We start from the raw sequence: 19,064 nt of genomic DNA on the forward strand, positions 1-19,064 counted from the left end.
ATTAGCTCTTGGAGAAGTCATTAGGCTAGGGGTTCACATAGTTTTTCCACCCTGCACTGTGAATGTTTACATGTTATGTTCAATTAAAACATGACAATAGCTAATGTTTGTGTATTATTTTAAGCAGACTGTGTTTTTCTATTGTTGTGACTTACATCACGTTTAGAGTGCATTTTATGGCCAATTCATGCAAACCTCCACGTAATCCCAAAGGGTTCACATACTTTTTCTTGCAACTGTAGGACAAATATAGTCCTTTATAAGAAACTCAGCCATGGCCTTATAACCCCAATGAGTGCTGGCATGCAATTTTCGTAAGAGGGCCCATAATTCATGTTCTGGGAGAAGGCATTTCCCATCCTTCTCCAGCCAACATCCATAATAAACAGCATCCAGTTTATAAGCTCTGTGCCTATCCTGTGAAGTATACATTGGAGCCGGCACAGGCAAATGTGAAGGTACAAGCACACCCACATACCAAGGGGACAGTGGACCTGAAACAGCAGACTTTGCGGTGCGGTCGGTCAAGGCATTTCCCTTTCCATGTTTGGTATCATCCTCACCATGAGCCTTTACATACATGACAGCCACCTTGTGCAGGAGCAAAACAGTATCCAGTAGCCTTAAAATGTTCTGTCCATATCTAACGGGTGCCTTGAGTGGTGAGCAAACTATGCTCCTTCCACAAGGTTCCATGTTCATGTATAACACTAAAAGCAAATTTACTGCCTGTAAATATATTAACAACCGCACTGTCTGACAATTCCAAGGCCCTCATCAAGACAGCTTGCTCAAATCTGAAATCGTCTCCAACATCCGGCCTCCTGCACCCCCAGTGCCCACACCTATCATGGTTGAAGGAGAACAACATTTTGAAACTAAGGACATTTTAGACTCTCAAATGGACTATGGGGTGACACAGTACCTAGTAGCTTGGAAGAATCTCCATTCTGCCCAGAATGAGTGGATGTACAAGAGACTTGTTGGAGCCTCTAAACTTCTACAACGTTTCCACTCTCAATATCCTGATAAACCTAATTGATTCGGTTTTTAATTTTGCCTATTATCCTATCCCCTCCTTTTTGCTGGGTTACATTTTTATCTATTTGTATTTTATCAAAAAAAGTGACAGTGTAGTACTCTTCAATCTTATCACTGGCTCCTAAATTATGTAGTATCGAAATGGAACAAAAGATCTCTTAGGATGAACTACCCCCCTCTCTCCTACAAAGAACAATTTCAAATGCAGTCCACATAAGTTGTCAAACATCTTTATTATTCGCAAAAGTTATGCAGATAAGCATTCTGAGTTGGAAAAACTAATCTGCAGGTTGGGTAGTGCAGGTTTTACAATGAAAAGTTGTTAGTGCTACATCAGCTCATACCCTTGATTAGTTCTGATTGTTCCTTCTGAACTTAAGCTAATGACCAAGGGTCGCTAAAACACTAGAAGGATAAACTATTCTTCAAAGCAAAAAAGAACATTACTATCTGTCTATAAATAAACTTCAAACACATAAATAATTAAAGATCAGAACTGGTTCCTTTGCAAATAGCTCGGGTTCCATCCTAACACACAATGTCTCTTTCTCTACTACTCCCATTTTTGCTGCTTGGTCTTTATACAAGGGCAATTTGGAAATAAACCTCTGTTTAGTTATCAATGACAGACACTCACAGATACAGAACTTTTATTATACACATTAGTTGCTCAGTGCCAAATCTGGGCTAGGGGGGTGGGGGATGATCTAAAACATCCCAATGGAACTGCTTCAAACGTTCTTGGGTGTGTCTAGCGGTGTCTGGGTGAGCATTATTGTGAACCAACACCATACCAGAAGTCAGCATGCCCTGATGCTTGTTATGGATGGCTTGTCTGAGTTTTCATAACGTTTCATGGTAGACTTCTGAACTAGCAGTACTCCTTAGGCATCTTCACATTTGGGATTTTCTATGGTACCACTTCCAGTGTGTTGGTTCATAATAATGCCCACACACCGCTAGACGCACCCAAGAACTTTTGAAGCAGTTCCGTTGGGATGCTTTCGAACACACACACACACACACACACACACACACACACAGAGCCCAGATTTGGTGCTGAGAGACTACTGATAAGGAATTTCAAACCTTGTAAAATGTTATGACAAGTGCCTCAATTTGAATGGCGATTATGTCAAAAAAAATAATGTAATGTTGTAGTTTTCTAATGTGTATAATAAAAGTTCTGTATCTGTGAGTGTCTGTCATTGATAACCAAACAGAGGTTTATTTCCAAATTGCCCTTGTAGCAAAGAGGACACATTGGTTGGCAAACAGTAATATTTTCCATGTATACGTATGTGACAGATGCCTACATAAATAATATACTTCCATATCCGAGTTATGGCCACATTCTCTCTGTTATGATATTACTAGGGTCATAATTTGACAGATTTCTCAAGAATACAAACTATTTTTAAAAAACAACACTTTAGTTTCAGCTAAATATATGGGACCCTACGTCAGCTGCCAGGAAGAGCTTGCTGATGACATCTGCTTCAACAAGGGACTAGCTCTGAACAGTGATGAAACTTTTTGTAGGAAAGCAGTCCATAGCTGGTAAGACTCTTGGCTCTCAATCTAGGAGTCATCATTCTACATTTAGCAGCCGTGTTCAAAAATATGCCTGATTTTTTTTAACCTCCCTGAAGAATTTATTTATTCTTCCAATTGTTCAGCCATTAATAGTGAATTGTGAGTTGGACCTTTAAAAAATGAATGAATAACTGCAAAGGCTGGAGGGGACATGGCAGAATTGTGTTCTGTCATGTAAAATAATGGCAGCAAAGATATATCTTCAGAACAGAATAGGTGAAGTGAAATAAAAGTGAGGGAGCACAGCCATGAAAAATGGAAGCGGGAACAGAATACTCTCTCCTGTCTGGGGAGCATACAAAAGAACATACAGCCATCTCATCCTCAAAAGAATGCAGTAAAAATGGGCTAAGCAAGAGGATAGTTGGCTAGAATTAGCTCTCAAGGTTGATCTTTTCCTTCAGCTTCTTTATCATAGATGTAGCTTCCAACTGCACCAGTGTTCACTCCTACAAAAGAAAAAAAAAGTCATTAGAGGAGGAATTAAGGGAGGAGAGGAAGTGCAAGCCAGTTTGGGGGGTCATTTTAATTTATATGACCTTGAAAACCAATAGTGAATTCATTATTGGGAAATGAATGTTTGTACATAAGCAAACTATCAGCAAATTCAAAGGGTTTAAAAATGCAACACGTTTCGAAAAAAACCCTATGATGAGAAAAATAAGACAATACAATAAGAATTAAACATACTCAGAGGCCACATAATTTTTGACTGAGAAAAAGCCAATGCGATAAAATGAAGTGTCTGGGGAAAAAAGGCAACCTTGGTTAGTATCTTGATCAAAGAAAAGTATAAGTTGTATTTTTCATGAGTATTTGCAGAGTAGGATTAAATTCATGTCAGCAGGATAGCAACATATACTCTTGTCTCTCTGTTTTGCATGTTATGATGTGGCAGACTTGCCTCAAAAGATTGGAGCTCATGGAAAAACAATTCGACGCCGCTTTTGTCACTTTGATGAAAACAGCAAATTCCTATGGCTTGTATTTGCAATAGCAGAGTGCTTTCATTTATCATATTTATCGTAATTACCATATCGTGTGCTTTCAAGCTTTAACTGAGAAGTATAACATTTCAATGACACCTTAATCATACTGTAAGGTTTTTTTTGACTGAAATAAAATTGTAATCAAAATTTATTTCATTTATGGTGAAATTATCCAAAATATATGTTACAGAAAGTTTTCATCTGATATCCCCAATATCATATCTTCTTTAAATCTTATGAATGAAGGTGAATATACATGTCCAAGGACAATGTTACAGAATCCAACTTGGGTCAGTCACCAGGACCAGAGGTTTTGTCTTCTGAGCTTTTGGACTCATGCTAGCGTACATCCTCTGGGAACTTCTTTCTGCGTTCTGGACTGTTCTGTATATGGTATTTACAGGTAGTCACCGAGGTACGAATCAAATTCATTAATTAAACCAAATGGATTGTTAAATGAACAAAGATCTGACTTAGTATTTCCTCCGATAGCTGCCCTGTTAACTGAACTGGGAGGGTTTCCCGCCAGCCTCCGATCAGCTGTTTCCGGTGGAGGGCTTGTGCTCATCCTCCTCCAGGGCTTCCTTCAATTTCTGGGCAAACTCACTATCGGCTGGCTGAGGGAAAGCTGGCAAAATTGGCCTCGTTGCGCTGCTAGCTGCCCAGAGGGGATGATCGAGTTAACTATCTCTTCTCTAAAGTTGTTGTACTGGGGCAGGCAAGAGTGTGTTGTCTGCCAGGAAGTTTTTTCTGAAGGTACCGAAGAGTAACGTTAAATCAGTGGAAGCATTGGGCCCATCAGACCTGCTTGAGGGATAGCTTGCAAGCCATCAGAGTTATTTTTTTAAAAAAACAATTGCTGCTACCCAGCTCAAATGTCTTCAGCTCAAGCCCACCCCACCCCCATTGCTTTAATAAAAACCACTAGCTTAAGAGCCAGCCAGGCACCCAGAGGGAGATGGGGGAGGGATTTGCAGAACTCTGGGTACAGAGATGCAAAAGACCTTGATGAGGTCAGCTAGTCTAACCCACTGCTCTCACAAAAGAGTATTTCTGATAAATGCCTATCCAGTTTCTCCTTAAAAGCCTCGAGGGATGGGGCATCCACAACTTCTGGAGGCAATTTAAATTTAAAACCTACAAATTACAGTAATATATGCTAATTTCCATAATAAAAGTTCAGTAGTTTGCAAACACAATAGTTTGCACTTAAAAAGCAAAGCAGTTCCCAAACTGCTTGCAAACAGTTCCCAAACAGTTTACAAGCAGTTTGGGAACTGCTCTGTTTTTTAAGTACTGTACTTTGCAAACTATTGTGTTTGCAAACTATAAAGTATCAAAAAAAATATTTTAAAATATTTACAGAAGTAATTGTAGCACTCAAGCGCAGGCAGTAGCAGATTGCAGCAAAAGCAAAAACTGGTGCCAGCTCAGCTCTTCTTTGGCCATGTGACCAGGGACAAAAAAAACCAACCCCAACCTTCCAAGGGACAAAAAAACCCCACAAACTTCCAGCTTCTTGTAGCCCCGAACAGTCCAGGAAAGTCACAGAGATAAAAATGGCCACTGCTGCAGTAGAGACTGAAATCAAGTCACATGGCTACAGAGGCCTCTTCTTGGTCAGTTTTGAATTTCTAATGTAAGTATCCTTTCTGAATTAATTCATTTTTGTGAAAACTTGCTAAATAAATGCTCATACCTGGGGGAATACCTATATTTGGTGATTGTAACTTTTTAGATGTAGATTGGGGTGTTGATGGCTGGCTATTAAGTCATTAGTATTGTTTCCTTTTGCTGCCATGTACTTGTTAAGCTGGGGGTAAATCAGCACTCCTGTTGATTGAGTAGAAGCCTGTTTCCCAGGCTTCAATCATTACCCTGGCTGTTTTTGTGCCTGCTCGTCCAACAATCTTAGTAGCTGTAAATTGCATGTATGTCCTTGTTTATTGCAATGTTTATTGCTATCAATGAGTTTAGGTTTCCTTGTCTGACTGCTCACTTGTGTTCTTGCAGTCTGTGGATAGCCTCCTCCCCATTTCTCCTACATAGTCACAGAGGCAATCCATGCAGGGGATCCGGTAGGTAACGCTGAAAGTATCTCCCACCTCCAAATGACCTTTACAGTGCATAATTTGCCCTCAAATGGTAGCCTTTGTACGGTGTGCGATGCCCACTTGCAGGTCTTGGAAGCTGCGTTCTACAGCTTCAGAAATGTTTTTGATGTATGGCAGGGTATACCACGTAGTTGGTCTTGTGCCTTCTTTCTTTCTCTCCCCACTGTGTTGCCTGGAGAGGCAGATGTTGTTTAATAATATTAAAGGTATCATTGCAGTTCCAAGTAAAGCTGTGTTCTGCATTTGGCTGATAGTGATTTTTATCAATACCAGTGGTGTTCAAGTAGGGCTTGAAATGTTTGGAACTGTACCCAAGTTGCTTACTACTGTTATTGCTGTCTTTGTTTTCTTTTGTCAGTTTTTCTACTTCAATTTACAGGTCTTCATATTTTGTGATTTTTCTCAAATTCTTTCTCTTGTCTTTTGCTGTCTCCACTATCCAGACTTTTTGTCATTCTTGTCAATGATTGCTAAGTCTAGTAGGGTGTGGAAGATGCTTGTCTGTTTGAATTCTAAACAATTCTAAAGTTTCCAGAGAACTTTAACTTCCTCATTTTCTATAATTTTGCCTATTTTATGCTCTTACTAGTTCTTGCTTGCAGGCAAGTGCTATTTCTTGCAGATCTTTCAATGCACCATTTTTGCTACTTATTCATGCTGTTGTTTATGCAATCTTCTTGCAGCATCATACAAGGTGGTCCACTGTTTCTTCAGCTTCTTTGCAGAGATGGTATTTGCTGCCTATTGCTGTCATTTGAGTCCTGGATTTGTGTGGATTTGTTCCTAAGGCTTGATCTTGTGCAGCCAGAATTAGCCTGTCTCTCTTCAATTTTCCTGCTCTTACCCATTGCCAGTTCTTGTTATCTGCTTTGCCTGCTAGCTTTTTTTTAATGTATTGGCCATGTAATACTTTGCCTTGCCTCTTTCAATTCTTTACAGGTAGTCCTCAACTTACAGCAGTTCATTTAGTGACTGTTCAAAGTTACACCGGTACTGAAAAAGGTTACATTACCATTTTTCACACTTACAACCTTGTAGCTGTCATGCCCCCGTTGGAGCCTGAATCTGTGTAGGAGATGAGCCGGAGCTGGAGCCACCAGAGATCGCATTGTTGGCTTTGAAGGAATATGGGGAGGAGGAGGCTGAGACAGGCCAGGGCCTTTCAGGATTGGGACTGCTTGTAGGCAGGAACAGGGGCAGGATGACCAAGAGAGGCTAAGCAGTGAATGTTCTGTTCCAGCCTACGACTGTCCCCATTTGCTTCAAGGACAACCCCTTTTTTCTTTTTAAATCAATAGGCTGGAAAAACCCAACCCAAATTTATTTACAGTTCCAAATAATAAAGTCCTTCAAGCAAAAAAGCAGCAGAATATTTTCCTTAACAAAAATAAATGATTCAGACATCAAACAAGAGTCAAACAGGAAGATTAGCAAGAACAGACCAGGATTTCCTTTGGAGTTCTACGAATGGTTGCCTTCAGCAACCAGCACTGCCCACACCTTCCCTTTTTATTAGCAGCCCCAAGACGTGGCCTCTCAGTGCCTTTTCCTCCTTTCGGTGAGTTACTTCATAGACTTCCTCTGCTCTGCTCTGCTCAACTGCCTTCTGCTTCTAGCATCTCTAAACAGATTCAGCTGTGACTCCTCTGAGTCTGAACCCTCCTCCTCACACAGCTGAGCCTCATAACGAACACGACTGGATGAGCCAGGCTCTTCCTCCGACTGTCAGTCCTGTAATGCATCAGAGCCTCCCTCCGACACTGAAGGCTCTCCAAACCCCTCCTCCTCCTCCTCTTCAGATCCTTCGGACTCAGCTGCTGGGAGCACAGGCTGACACTGAGTTACAACAATGAACATGAGAGACAGAGCTCGGGCGATGAGCAAGGACCACTCCCTCCGACACTGAAGGCTCTCCAAACCCCTCCTCCTCCTCCTCTTCAGATCCTTCGGACTCAGCTGCTGGGAGCACAGGCTGACACTGAGTTACAACAATGAACATGAGAGACAGAGCTCGGGCGATGAGCAAGGACCACTCCCTCCTGATCCTCGAGATTGGAGAGTGGAGAGAAGGCAGAAGCAGCGCAGGCTGATCCAACTACTCGGGAGGAGAGCGTCCCATCCCTCTCCACAAGGCACACCTAGGGATGAGAACTAAGGAGACACTGTGGGGAGGTGCATTTGTTGGGAACAAATGCTGAACGAACCCCCAGAAAATAATTATAAAGAATGAACAAGGAACTCAGAAAATAGAAGATAAACTAGAAGAAACTGATCCAAAGACAGAGGATATAAAGGAAGGAAATCACAGACTGGCACAGACAAAGAAAATCAATGAAGACTTAGAAATGGAAAAGTAACATCATCCCTCAAGATTTCAGAATACACCTGAAGATAAGGAAGAAAACCATACAGAAAGAGCCTTCAGGAGAAGCGTTAAAAAGTGGGAAACAAGAAAAGAGAAGCTGAGAGAGGAGGAAAATTGGAGTTTTTCAATGAATATGAATGGGCTGAACTCACCTTCAGAAATATCTTGCCTAAATGGCCCTCCCCACTACAAAGACTACTTATAAAAATAGAGAAAAAATTCTTTGACGATTTAAATACAGAGATTTGGAAACCTATCTGGCAAAGGAAGAAAGCTAGAGGTAGACTAAAGAAAATAGAGGACTTGATTTATTGGATGGGGCCCTACAGGTGTTTCAACACAACTAGAAACAGATAACCTTTAGATATTAAAAGATTTATCATACTTAGAAAGACATGATTTATATTTAGGATATCACACTTTTCTATGAGATGGGAAACATGAAAATAACAGGATGGCTTTTAATAAGAGTAGCTTTTACTCACCCTAATGTAATCATTGTTGAGAAAATTGTAATTTATAAAGACACTTTGAATACTGAAGGGAAAGCAAAATTGAAATAAGAGTTGGAAAAACAGGGTATTGGCTTAATAAGGTAATTTCAACTGCAAATATAATTGAGATATGAGCTGGATAGAAAAGGTGTTATAATCTAGAACTATTGTTAGCAGATATAATGTTATTAAAATATGATGAAGCAGCATATACTTAATGTATGTATTAATAGCAGTAAGAAGTGTATTTGTTTATTGTTTGAAAAGTGAAGAAACATTACCCGAAGAAGAGGGGATTAAGAAAATACCAGAATGTGACTTCTGGTTTGCATCAGAGTGATGCAGCCGAGGGAAAGTGGTGCTCTGCTCCCAATGGCTGCTTTCTCCCTGCCAGAGAGAAAGGGTCTAAAGTTACCCCAGAAAGGCAATGAAGAAGGAGGGAAACCTCGTTGATCACAGAAAGATGGTGGTCGATCCGTATGAACCAAGGAAAGCCCTCCAAACCGGCAGAGGAAAGACTAGCTGCATTCCTGTGGCCAGCCTGAATCTAATGATAACTGAAGAAAGAAAATACTAACTAGTACTCTGTGAACAGCATGTTTGGAACTGGGTGAGAATATTGATCCTTTCTCTACTATTTTGCAACTGGATTTCGTGGAAAAGACAATTCCCAAAAAGCAAAAAAAAAAACCAAACGGGAGAAGAAAGGGAAGGGCTTCCCCACCCTTCCAAAGAAGCGGTGTTTCAATTCTTTATGGGGGACAGAAATATGTAACATCGAAGTAGAAGTAATACAAAACTATAGCTTTAATAAACTTGAGAACAGGAAACTGTTAAGATTTTCTCTCTGAAGGAATATCGGGGTGAAATGCAATGAAAGGAACTTTCTATTCTAAAAGTCGGAAAATGGATATCTTATGACATCTACTGGTAGAATAGAATATAGCACTAAAGCTGTTTACGTTGCGAATGAACCTGGCAGAATGCCCAGACAGATAACTTTTCAGCTCCTTTGATGAAACTCTTAGTTCAACAGAGAGCAGCTGCCAAAGGAGAAAAAACATTCTGAGCTATTCTCTACAGGGTAGGAGCTATAATTGTTTTGAAACTTGCTGACCTTCTTGGATTATAAACATCATTTGAACTCTGACTTTTAATTTCAAGAATTATTTAGAGAGAAAGGAAAATTTAACATGGCTATTCTAGTCTGGGGAAGACTTATGGACTGTTTTTAGGGTGGTTGGACATTTCAGGTTATTTGACAGATAATTTTTGGACTCCTGAATAGAAGAACTGTTACAAGGTATTGTTCTCAATGGTGGACTATATCTTCCAACTAATGGGATTATCAAGGCTACAATGACTATAATAACCATATGAGATATTGTTGTATTGACTCTAAGACTGGTCTTGATAGACAGGCTAACACTCAAGGAATACAATGGCTCTGACAGAATATTTGGAGGGGGGAAACAAAATGGGTACTCTATACATAGCTAAGAGTGGTAAAAAAAAACATTCCTGATAGTTTCTGTCAAAGCTTCCAGCTCAGAATACCAGGGTTCTGCAGAAGTGATGCCCCAACAAGAAAAAGCTAATAATTTCCAGAAGGAAATGCATTTTATGCTCCAATTCTAGAGGCAATTATCTGACATAAAGAAGACTCAAGAAACTATGATGAGATTAAAAGCAATTTAGATAATGTAAATGAGCAAGTCTCTAACTTAAACCTACAACTAGAAAATTTTCAGAAAATGACTACAAAGAATGAACAAGAAATCCAGAAAACAGAAGACAAACCAGAGGAAATTGACAGAGGATATAAAGGAAGGAAACTACAGATTGGCACAGGAAAATAAAAACTTGGAAGACTTAATTATGATATTGAAAATGAAAAAAGCATTTTACTTCCCAAGACCTCAGAACATACCTGAGGATAAGGAAGAAGACATTTTAGAACAGATTATAGAGCTGTTAGGAGAAATGTTAGAAATTAGGAAACAAGAAATGAAAAGAAAAGCGGAGGGGGAAGGAAATTGGGAGTTGTTTAATAAATATAAATTGGGTAGCCCCCCCCCCAAATATCCTACTTAATGGTCTTTCCTATTCCAAACAATATTCATAAAACCAGATTTTTTTGATGACCTAAATACATTAACTTGGAAAGATGTATGGCAAAGGAAGAAAGCTAGAGTTAGACTGAAGAAAATAGAGGATTTGACCTATTGGATGGGGTATTACCCTAGGAAACTTGTGTTCGAATATGGCTAAAAGAATAGACAATCTGTAGACACAGAAAGATTATTAGAATTAGAAGGATACGATTTATAATTAGGATAGCATAATTCTCTACAATATGGAAAATATGAAAACATTAGAATGGCTTGTATAAGGGAAACTTGGTCATTTAAATATAACTAGCTTTGAGAAAATCATAACTGATAAAGATATTTTCCATACTGATGGGAAATTAAAATCGAAATAAGAGCTGGAAAAACAGGACATTGATTTAATAAAGGGATCTTAATTGCAAATATAATTGTGATATGTGTTGGCTAGAAAAGATGTTATAAACAAATACTACTATTATGTATAACACTATATAAGTATGATGAGGATTTTGCATGTATTAATAGTAAGAATCGTATCTGCATAGTGTGAGAAAAATAAAAAGAAATATTACTGGAAGAAGAGAGGATAAAGGAAGCACTGGATTATATTGTAGTGGACTATTGAGTAACAAATGGACCCAGATAACACCTTGTTTACTAAACACTGATGATTTGTAAAAACAGAAAATTAATAAAATATTAATTATAAAACACCAAAATGTGTAGAAACCAACAGAGCGATATTGAAGAACAAAGAAAAAGAAGACACAGAACAATTTTCATATGCATTGTTAAGTAAAAAATGATCCCAGACAACACGTTGTTTACTAAGCACTTAAAATTTGTAAAAAATCACATTAGGACTGCCTTGCAAGATGGTTTGGGGTCCCACTCTCACCTCATAGTTGATGGAAGAGCGGAAAAAATACATTTTTTTTCAGCCCTTGTTGATGTGTCACCATCACTAACTGGACAAAAGAAGCCCCTCAGGCTGTGCAAGAGCAAGGTCTTCCCATGCAACTTTCAGAGTGTCCAGAGACCTGACATATCACCAAAAATGGCATGGTGTGTCACTTGTGATATTCATGACATAAATTAGTTACCACTGCTGATTGAATTGGCCTTTTATTGGGCACCTCTAAAACATCCTGAGTTTTGAATGTTGGCATGCTAGTTTCTAAACCGTGGATATTTCTAGTTTTCTAAATCTTCATTTTCATAAATAATTTTCCAGTGGTGATGTCCCAAACTGGAGGCATGACTTATATGAATTTGGTAGTTACAGGTGGTCCTTGATATATGATTGGTCACTCAGCAGTCATTCAAAGTTATGGCAGACCCCTCCAAAAGCTACTTTCAACCTGTTTCAAAGTTATGGCCACTGCACAGCTCCTATGGTCATTTGCCCTTACTACTAACCACAGGGACACTGTAGCACCCACCTGCCTATCAGTCCCCCCCCCATCTCATTCTGCTGTGTCCCCAAACCCTCCTCCACACCCAGTCACCACCATCTCTTAGCATATGTGGGCTGCATGGTTGCATCCCAGAAGCAGCTGCCATTTTTAGTGTGGCCATAATTTATTGTGTTGCACAAAATGGCAGCTGCTTCCAGGACACAAGCACATGCACCAGGGATGGAGTTGTGTACTCCACTTCCAGTTCTCTAATGCGGTCTCCACAGCGCTCCAGAAAGATCCAGAGCTTTCTGCAGTGCTGCGGAGACCAGATTAGGAAAGCAGGATGAATTAATTCATTCTTGGGCCCCCTGGCTTGTGGCTGCTCAGAAAATGGAGGCCGCTCCTAGGATAATAGAATAATAGAGTTGGAAGGGACCTTAGAGGTCTTCTAGACCAACTTCCTACTCATGCAGGAGATCTTACACCATTTCAGACAAATTGTTATCCAATCTCTTAAAAACCTTCAGTGTTGGAACACCCACAGCCCAGCAACCCATCCAGTAAGTCATCCCACATTTTTAAATGTTCTACTATTTCTTGATGTGACTCCAACTCTTTTGTAATATGGTTCCCAGCATAAACTTCAAAAGCTTATGCCCTCACCCCAACCAAGGTTTTGTTATCTTTGCTGTAAATCTGCTAAGCCTAAATTATTAAGTACAAGACTAGATCTTAATTCCAACAAAAGAAGTAATAATAAATAAGCCATTTCATTTTCAATATTTAAACTAATCGCTGTCCATCACCTTTTGGTCCAAACAGGATCCCATAGCATGGTTTGTGGCAATATGGCCGTCCATCATGCTAGAAGGGGAAAAAAAGAAGATAAATACATTAATGTAAGACATAAGATCAGCTAACAACTTTCTATGCATTGTTTTATTGAACAAAATCAATAGTTTTGTTCCCATCAATGTTTTAAATCACTTAATACCTCAAAGTATATTAAGTATAAATCATCTAGTTTATATAAAGACCTACTCTAGATGAGGTACCCAAAATAAAACAACCTTTTTAGCCTCTGGTATCTATCATACTAAAATAATGACTGGGTTTTAGCATTCACAGGAATAAAACTACAAGCTTTTGACCTAATTAAAAGGCATGTCCATTAATAGCAAGTAGTACACTTTGTGTCTGAATGCAAAAGCTTATTTTGTATTCCATATCTCACTGATAAACAATGCAGAACAGTGATCTAACACCTCTCTGTATCTAGAGGGAACATTTAGTCTTCGTTGCTTATTCTTTTGGCATGCAGTTGTCTTGCAGCAGCAAAAGAATGCTGTTGATTTTTTAACAGAATCACATAGACTTGGAAAAGTCTTCAGAAGTCATCTGATTTAAACCTGGTGCAGGAAATGCTAAACAGGTTTGAAACAGGTTAGGCAGGGATATGGTTGCATTAAAACTTAGTACAGAAACATTTTGTGAGAAAAGTGACAAAATGAGAAGAGACAGGAACAGGGACATGGTGCTAGAAACCAAAATCTCTGTGTGTATAGGTCTGTATGTATAGGTCTATGCTGGCTTTGTGTGTGTGTGTGTGTAAGGGAGGGAGGGAGGGAGAGAAGGAAGGAGGATTGAGAGAGAGAGAGAGAGAGTATATGTAAAAATGTATAAACTGTAAAAAGAATAGCTCCAAACATTTTGGGCATTGGACGCTGACAAAACCCACCTCCCGCCTGTTCTGACCCAGCCTTTGCAAGTAATGAAAAACCACTTACTTGCAAGTAAACAAACCCCTTTTATTAAACCAGGTAGGAACAATCTTTGTTCATGCTGGGTAGACGAAACCAAAACAAGCACTCCCAAAGGGAAGTCTTTCCCTTCTGAAACAGGGCGAGAACCATCTCTGTTCACATAAGAACTACAGATAACTAGTCTTTCAATGCTTAACCAAGCAGAAACAGTCCCTGTTCACACCGGCTGAGGCAAATTCACTGCCTATTAATTCCCAGCAAGGAGACTCAGTTGGGACCTCAAATGCAGAGCAAATGGTCCCAACAAACCTGGGTTTTGGCAAAGGAATCTGACTTGATTGATGTATCCTGGAAAACTAATATTTGTCTGCAACAACAGGCCATTCCCAAACCCCTACTATTTATTTCCCAGCCAGGGAGGGGCTGGGTAACATCTACTTCTTTTCCCTGAGAGCAGGCTTATTGCCTTCCGTTGCTCTCCTCTCCTCTCTATGCATCTGCGACAGGCCCCATCTGTTCCTCGCCCTCATTCAGTTCAGGTCCCGAAGACAGCTGCCTCTCCGTCTGGACACGGACAAATGGACATGGCTCTGCATCTGCCTCTGATTCTGAGCCTTCCAAAAGCTCCGAAGTGGACCCAGGCTCCCCCTCCATCTCCTCCTCCTCCTCATCTGACTCTGCTGCTAGCTTTACTGGCAGCCAATGGACCACAACACCACCAAACTAATTTCCATAGTGGCAATGCAGCCCTTTGTATAAGAATTTTTGTATCCATAATATAACACATTAGAACCATAAAAAGTGAAGTCTCCTTTGATTACTTGATTCTCAGTGAACATCTAAACATCCAAGTAGATTACTTGGCTTGCCCCCACTGTCTTCTCAGATTTTTTAACCTGCAAATTAATGTACAACCCTAGAATTTCCTGGTAATCTCCATTCCAAAAAGTACTGTATTTTTCGGACCATAAGACGCACTTTTTTCCCCAAAAAGTGGGGGGGGGGGGAAAACGAGGGTACATCTTATGGTCCGAAGGTGATCCGTATGGCCAGCCCCAACCTCTGCAAGTGGAGCACGAATCGGCACGTGCTGAGAAATGCCGATCTTACGCTCCTGCACTCTCCCTCGCTCGGTTTCAGCTTCCCTTGCTACAAGAGAAAGCAGGCTGAAACGGAGTGAGGGAGATTGCCAGGAATGCGAATCGGCTGATCTCGCGCTGCTGCAATCTGCCTCATTTCAGCCTGCTTTCTCTTGTAGCAAGGGAAGCTGAAACCGAGCGAGGGAGTTTGCAGGAGCGCGAGATCGGCCAATTCACATTTCTGGCAATCTCCCTCACTCTGTTTCAGCTTGCTTTCTGCAAGAGAAAGCCGGGCTGCAGGGCCGCCTCCACAGGTACTGCTCTAATGCAGAGAGGGAAGGACAAAGAGGGAGGGAAGGAAGGAAGGAAGGAAGGAAGGAAGGAAGGAAGGAAGGAAGGAAGGAAGGGACAATGGGAGAGGGAGGGAGAGAAAGAGAGAGAGAGAGAGAAAGAGGGAGAGAGAGAGAAGGAGAATGAATTTTTTTTCTTGTTTTCCTGCTCTTAAAAACTGGGTGCGTCTTATGGTCCGAAAAATACGGTAACCAGATATGATTACTGTAAGTTTTTTATGATCAGCCCAGATCAACCAGGTACATCACCTGGTTTCTACTCAAAACAGTAGCATACAGCACAGTTTACAAACAAAAAATATACACCTCCAAAATATCAGTAAGAAAATGTAGAAATCAGACAACATATATACATTATACTGTTGCAGATACACCTGTTTATAAATGAATCAGATGCAGACAATCAGAATATTTGGAACTTACTGTCCAAAAGACATTAAGTAGGGACCAAAGGATACAGTAAGGAGGAAATAGTTGATTATGAATTAAAATGTAAAGAATAATTAATTACAATCAACATGTGGTTTATTTTGTGATGTCAAATATTAATGTGAAATCATGCCAAAATCTTTTTCTTCCAGAACTTGTTTCATGTCATCTAGGAGCAAAATATGCAAAAGGCCTGCCCATTCAGTTCCAAAAACACCAGAAGATAAAACCTGAATCCAACTTAACAGATTCCTACCTCAGCATGGCCTCCAGGAATAAGAGTCTTCTTGCAACGCTCACAGCGTAGACAGGGACGGTGCCAATCCTTGCCCAATGAAGTCACCTTCTCAGCTACAATACAGAAGAAAATCCATGTAGTTTAACTTTTTTATAGGTGTAAATCAATATGCTCACCTTGGAGTCAAGGCAGTTGTATATTGTTAAAAATAAGAATCGTAATACTTCATCCTTGTCCTCAACATTGATTTCAACACCTTCAGAGATTATTACATTCTGAAGTGAATATAGTTTTAAACTGTATTTAAAACTCAACAATAGGGGATAGACAAACTGGCTGACAAACCATACTTAACGAGTAGTCCATAATGGTACTACATCTACATGGAGGGAGGTAAGTAGTGTGGTACCACCAGATTCCTTCTTAGGCCCAGTTCTCTTCAATATCTTCATAAATGACTTAGATGAGGGAATTGGAGGGGAACTCATCAAATTTGCAGATGACACCAAACTGGCAGGAGTAGCCAACACTCCAGAAGACAAACTCAGGATCCAAAAAGATCTCGATGGACTTGAACAATGGGTCCTATCCAATAACATGAAATTTAATGTGGAGAAAAGCAGTTTTACACTTAGTCAGGAAAAGCCAAAGGTACAAGTACAGATTAGGCAAGAGCGGGCTCAAAAACAGTAACTGTGAGAGGGACTTTGGAGTCTTAGTGGACGATCACTTGACTATGAGCCAGCAGTGCGGCAACAGCCAAAAAAGCTAATACAATCCTGGGTTGTATAAACAGAGGCACTGAATCAAAATTATGTGAAGTATTAGTACCAATTTAGTATTTGTGGAGCTGGCACAAAGAAGGGGGGGTCAACCTATTTTCCAAAGCACCAGAAGGCAAGACAAGAAACAATGGATGGAAACTAATCAAGGAGAGAAGCAACTTGGAATTAAGGAGAAACTTCCTAACATGAGAACAATTAACCAGTGGAACAGCATTCCTTCAGTTGACGGTGCTCCATCACTGGAGGCTTTTAAGAAGAGACTGGAGAGAGATGTCCGAAATGATACAGGGTCTGCTCTGCTGCTTGAGTGGGGGTTTGGACTAGAAGACCTCCAAGGTCCCTTCCAACTCTATTCTGATTGATTGGTTATGTTTGTATCTTCCCACCAGAAGATCTATAGTTAGGAAGCTGCCACCAAGAATATTAAGCTTTGAAAGAGAGCCTAAAACAGCAATGATAAAGTTTGGTATAAAACTGAACTTTGGGTTATGCTTGCCAGTCGAATGTACTGAAAGTTACTGATACTATCCTATCATTACCATGGTTGCTATTAGTGGCACTGGTTCCAATTCCCCATCCTGTCCCTGACTTCTCCATCCATCATTCCTTCTCTGTGCTGACATTGGTGATGCCACCTTGTTCTTTGTGTTTTGTCAATGATTGTGTAAGAGATGATGACTACAGAAGAGGAGCACTACAGAAGGAGAGCAGCTGTGAAGTACCACATTAAGGCATCAGTTTCCAGAAATGGCAAAGGGAGAGAGGGGGAGACGATGCAGTACAGTTGAAAACTGATAAGAAACAGAGACAGAGAGAGTTTGGATAGCCACACCCTAGGGCCTAGAATCTCCCAGTGTATATCCATTAGAATGAGAATAGCAAGGATTAAACATAAAACAATAGGGTTGGATGAAACTTTGGAAGTCTTCTAGTCCAACTACTGCTCAAGCAGGAGTCCTTATACTATTCTGGACAAATGGTTGTCAGTCTCTTCTTAAAAACCTCCAGTGATGGAGCACCCACAAAATCTGGAGGTGAGCCATTCCAACTGATTACCGTATATACTTGAGTATAAGCCGAATTTTTCAGCCCACTTTTTGGGAAGAAAAATTCCACTTCGGCTTATACTCCAGTCAACAAAAAAAACTTACCGAGGACTTGTGCGCGGCCGAGGCTTTGGTGCTTCCGGGATCGCCCGCACCTCTCCCAAGCCACCGCCGTCCGAGACCTGCCGAAGTTTGGGGAGGTTTGGGGAGGTGCGCGCGCACCTCCCCAAACTCCGCGCCTTGCCTGCCTGCTTCTTTCCGCAGCGGAAAGAAGCAGGCAGGCAGGGCGCGGAGGAACGGAGACTTGCCGACGTTTGGGGAGGTTTGGGCGCCTCCCCAAACCTCGGCAGGTCTCCGTTCCTCCGCGCAGACCTGCCGACGTTTGGGGAGGTTTGGGCGCCTCCACAAACCTCCCCAAACCTTGGCAGGTCTCCGTTCCTGTTTGGGGAGGTTTGGGCGCCTCCCCAAACCTCCCCAAACCTCGGCAGGTCTCCGTTCCTCCGCGCAGACCTGCCGACCTTTGGGGAGGTTTGGGCGCCTCCCCAAACGTCCCCAAACCTCGGCAGGTCTCCGTTCCTGTTTGGGGAGGTTTGGGCGCCTCCCCAAACCTCGGCAGGTCTCCGTTCCTCCGCGCAGACCTGCCGACGTTTGGGGAGGTTTGGGCGCCTCCCCAAATGTCCCCAAACCTCGGCAGGTCTCCGTTCCTGTTTGGGGAGGTTTGGGCGCCTCCCCAAACGTCCCCAAACCTCGGCAGGTCTCCGTTCCTCCGCGCAGACCTGCCGACCTTTGGGGAGGTTTGGGCGCCTCCCCAAACCTCGGCAGGTCTCCGTTCCTGTTTGGGGAGGTTTGGGCGCCTCCCCAAACCTCCCCAAACCTCGGCAGGTCTCCGTTCCTCCGCGCAGACCTGCCGACCTTTGGGGAGGTTTGGGCGCCTCCCCAAACCTCCCCAAACCTCGGCAGGTCTCCGTTCTTCCTGCCGACCTTTGGGGAGGTTTGGGCGCCTCCCCAAACCTCCCCAAACCTCGGCAGGTCTGCGCGGAGGAACGGAGACCTGCCGAGGTTTGGGGAGGTTTGGGGAGGCGCCCAAACCTCCCCAAACAGGAACGGAGACCTGCCGAGGTTTGGGGAGGTTTGGGGAGGCTCCCAAACCTCCCCAAAGGTCGGCAGGTCTGCGCGGAGGAACGGAGACCTGCCGAGGTTTGGGGAGGTTTGGGGAGGCGCCCAAACCTCCCCAAAGGTCGGCAGGAGGAACGGAGACCTGCCG

General features: G+C 41.7%; 1 protein-coding gene across 1 annotated transcript in view; it reads right to left on the reverse strand.

The window, feature by feature from the left end:
- Positions 1 to 1,267: 1,267 nt before the first annotated feature.
- The window catches only part of CRIP2 (cysteine rich protein 2), a 70,092-nt gene continuing 52,295 nt past the window's right edge, over positions 1,268 to 19,064 (reverse strand). Inside the window, exons 6-8 of the mRNA XM_083357568.1 lie at positions 15,988 to 16,082; positions 12,917 to 12,974; positions 1,268 to 3,086 (exon numbers count right to left, since the gene is read on the reverse strand). Of these exons, the coding sequence (XP_083213694.1) occupies positions 3,019 to 3,086; positions 12,917 to 12,974; positions 15,988 to 16,082 (221 nt within the window). The 3' untranslated portion in view covers positions 1,268 to 3,018. The remainder of the gene's footprint in view (positions 3,087 to 12,916; positions 12,975 to 15,987; positions 16,083 to 19,064) is intronic.

Source organism: Vipera ursinii, assembly GCF_947247035.1.
Source record: "Vipera ursinii genome assembly, chromosome: 3".
NCBI lineage: Eukaryota > Metazoa > Chordata > Lepidosauria > Squamata > Viperidae > Vipera > Vipera ursinii.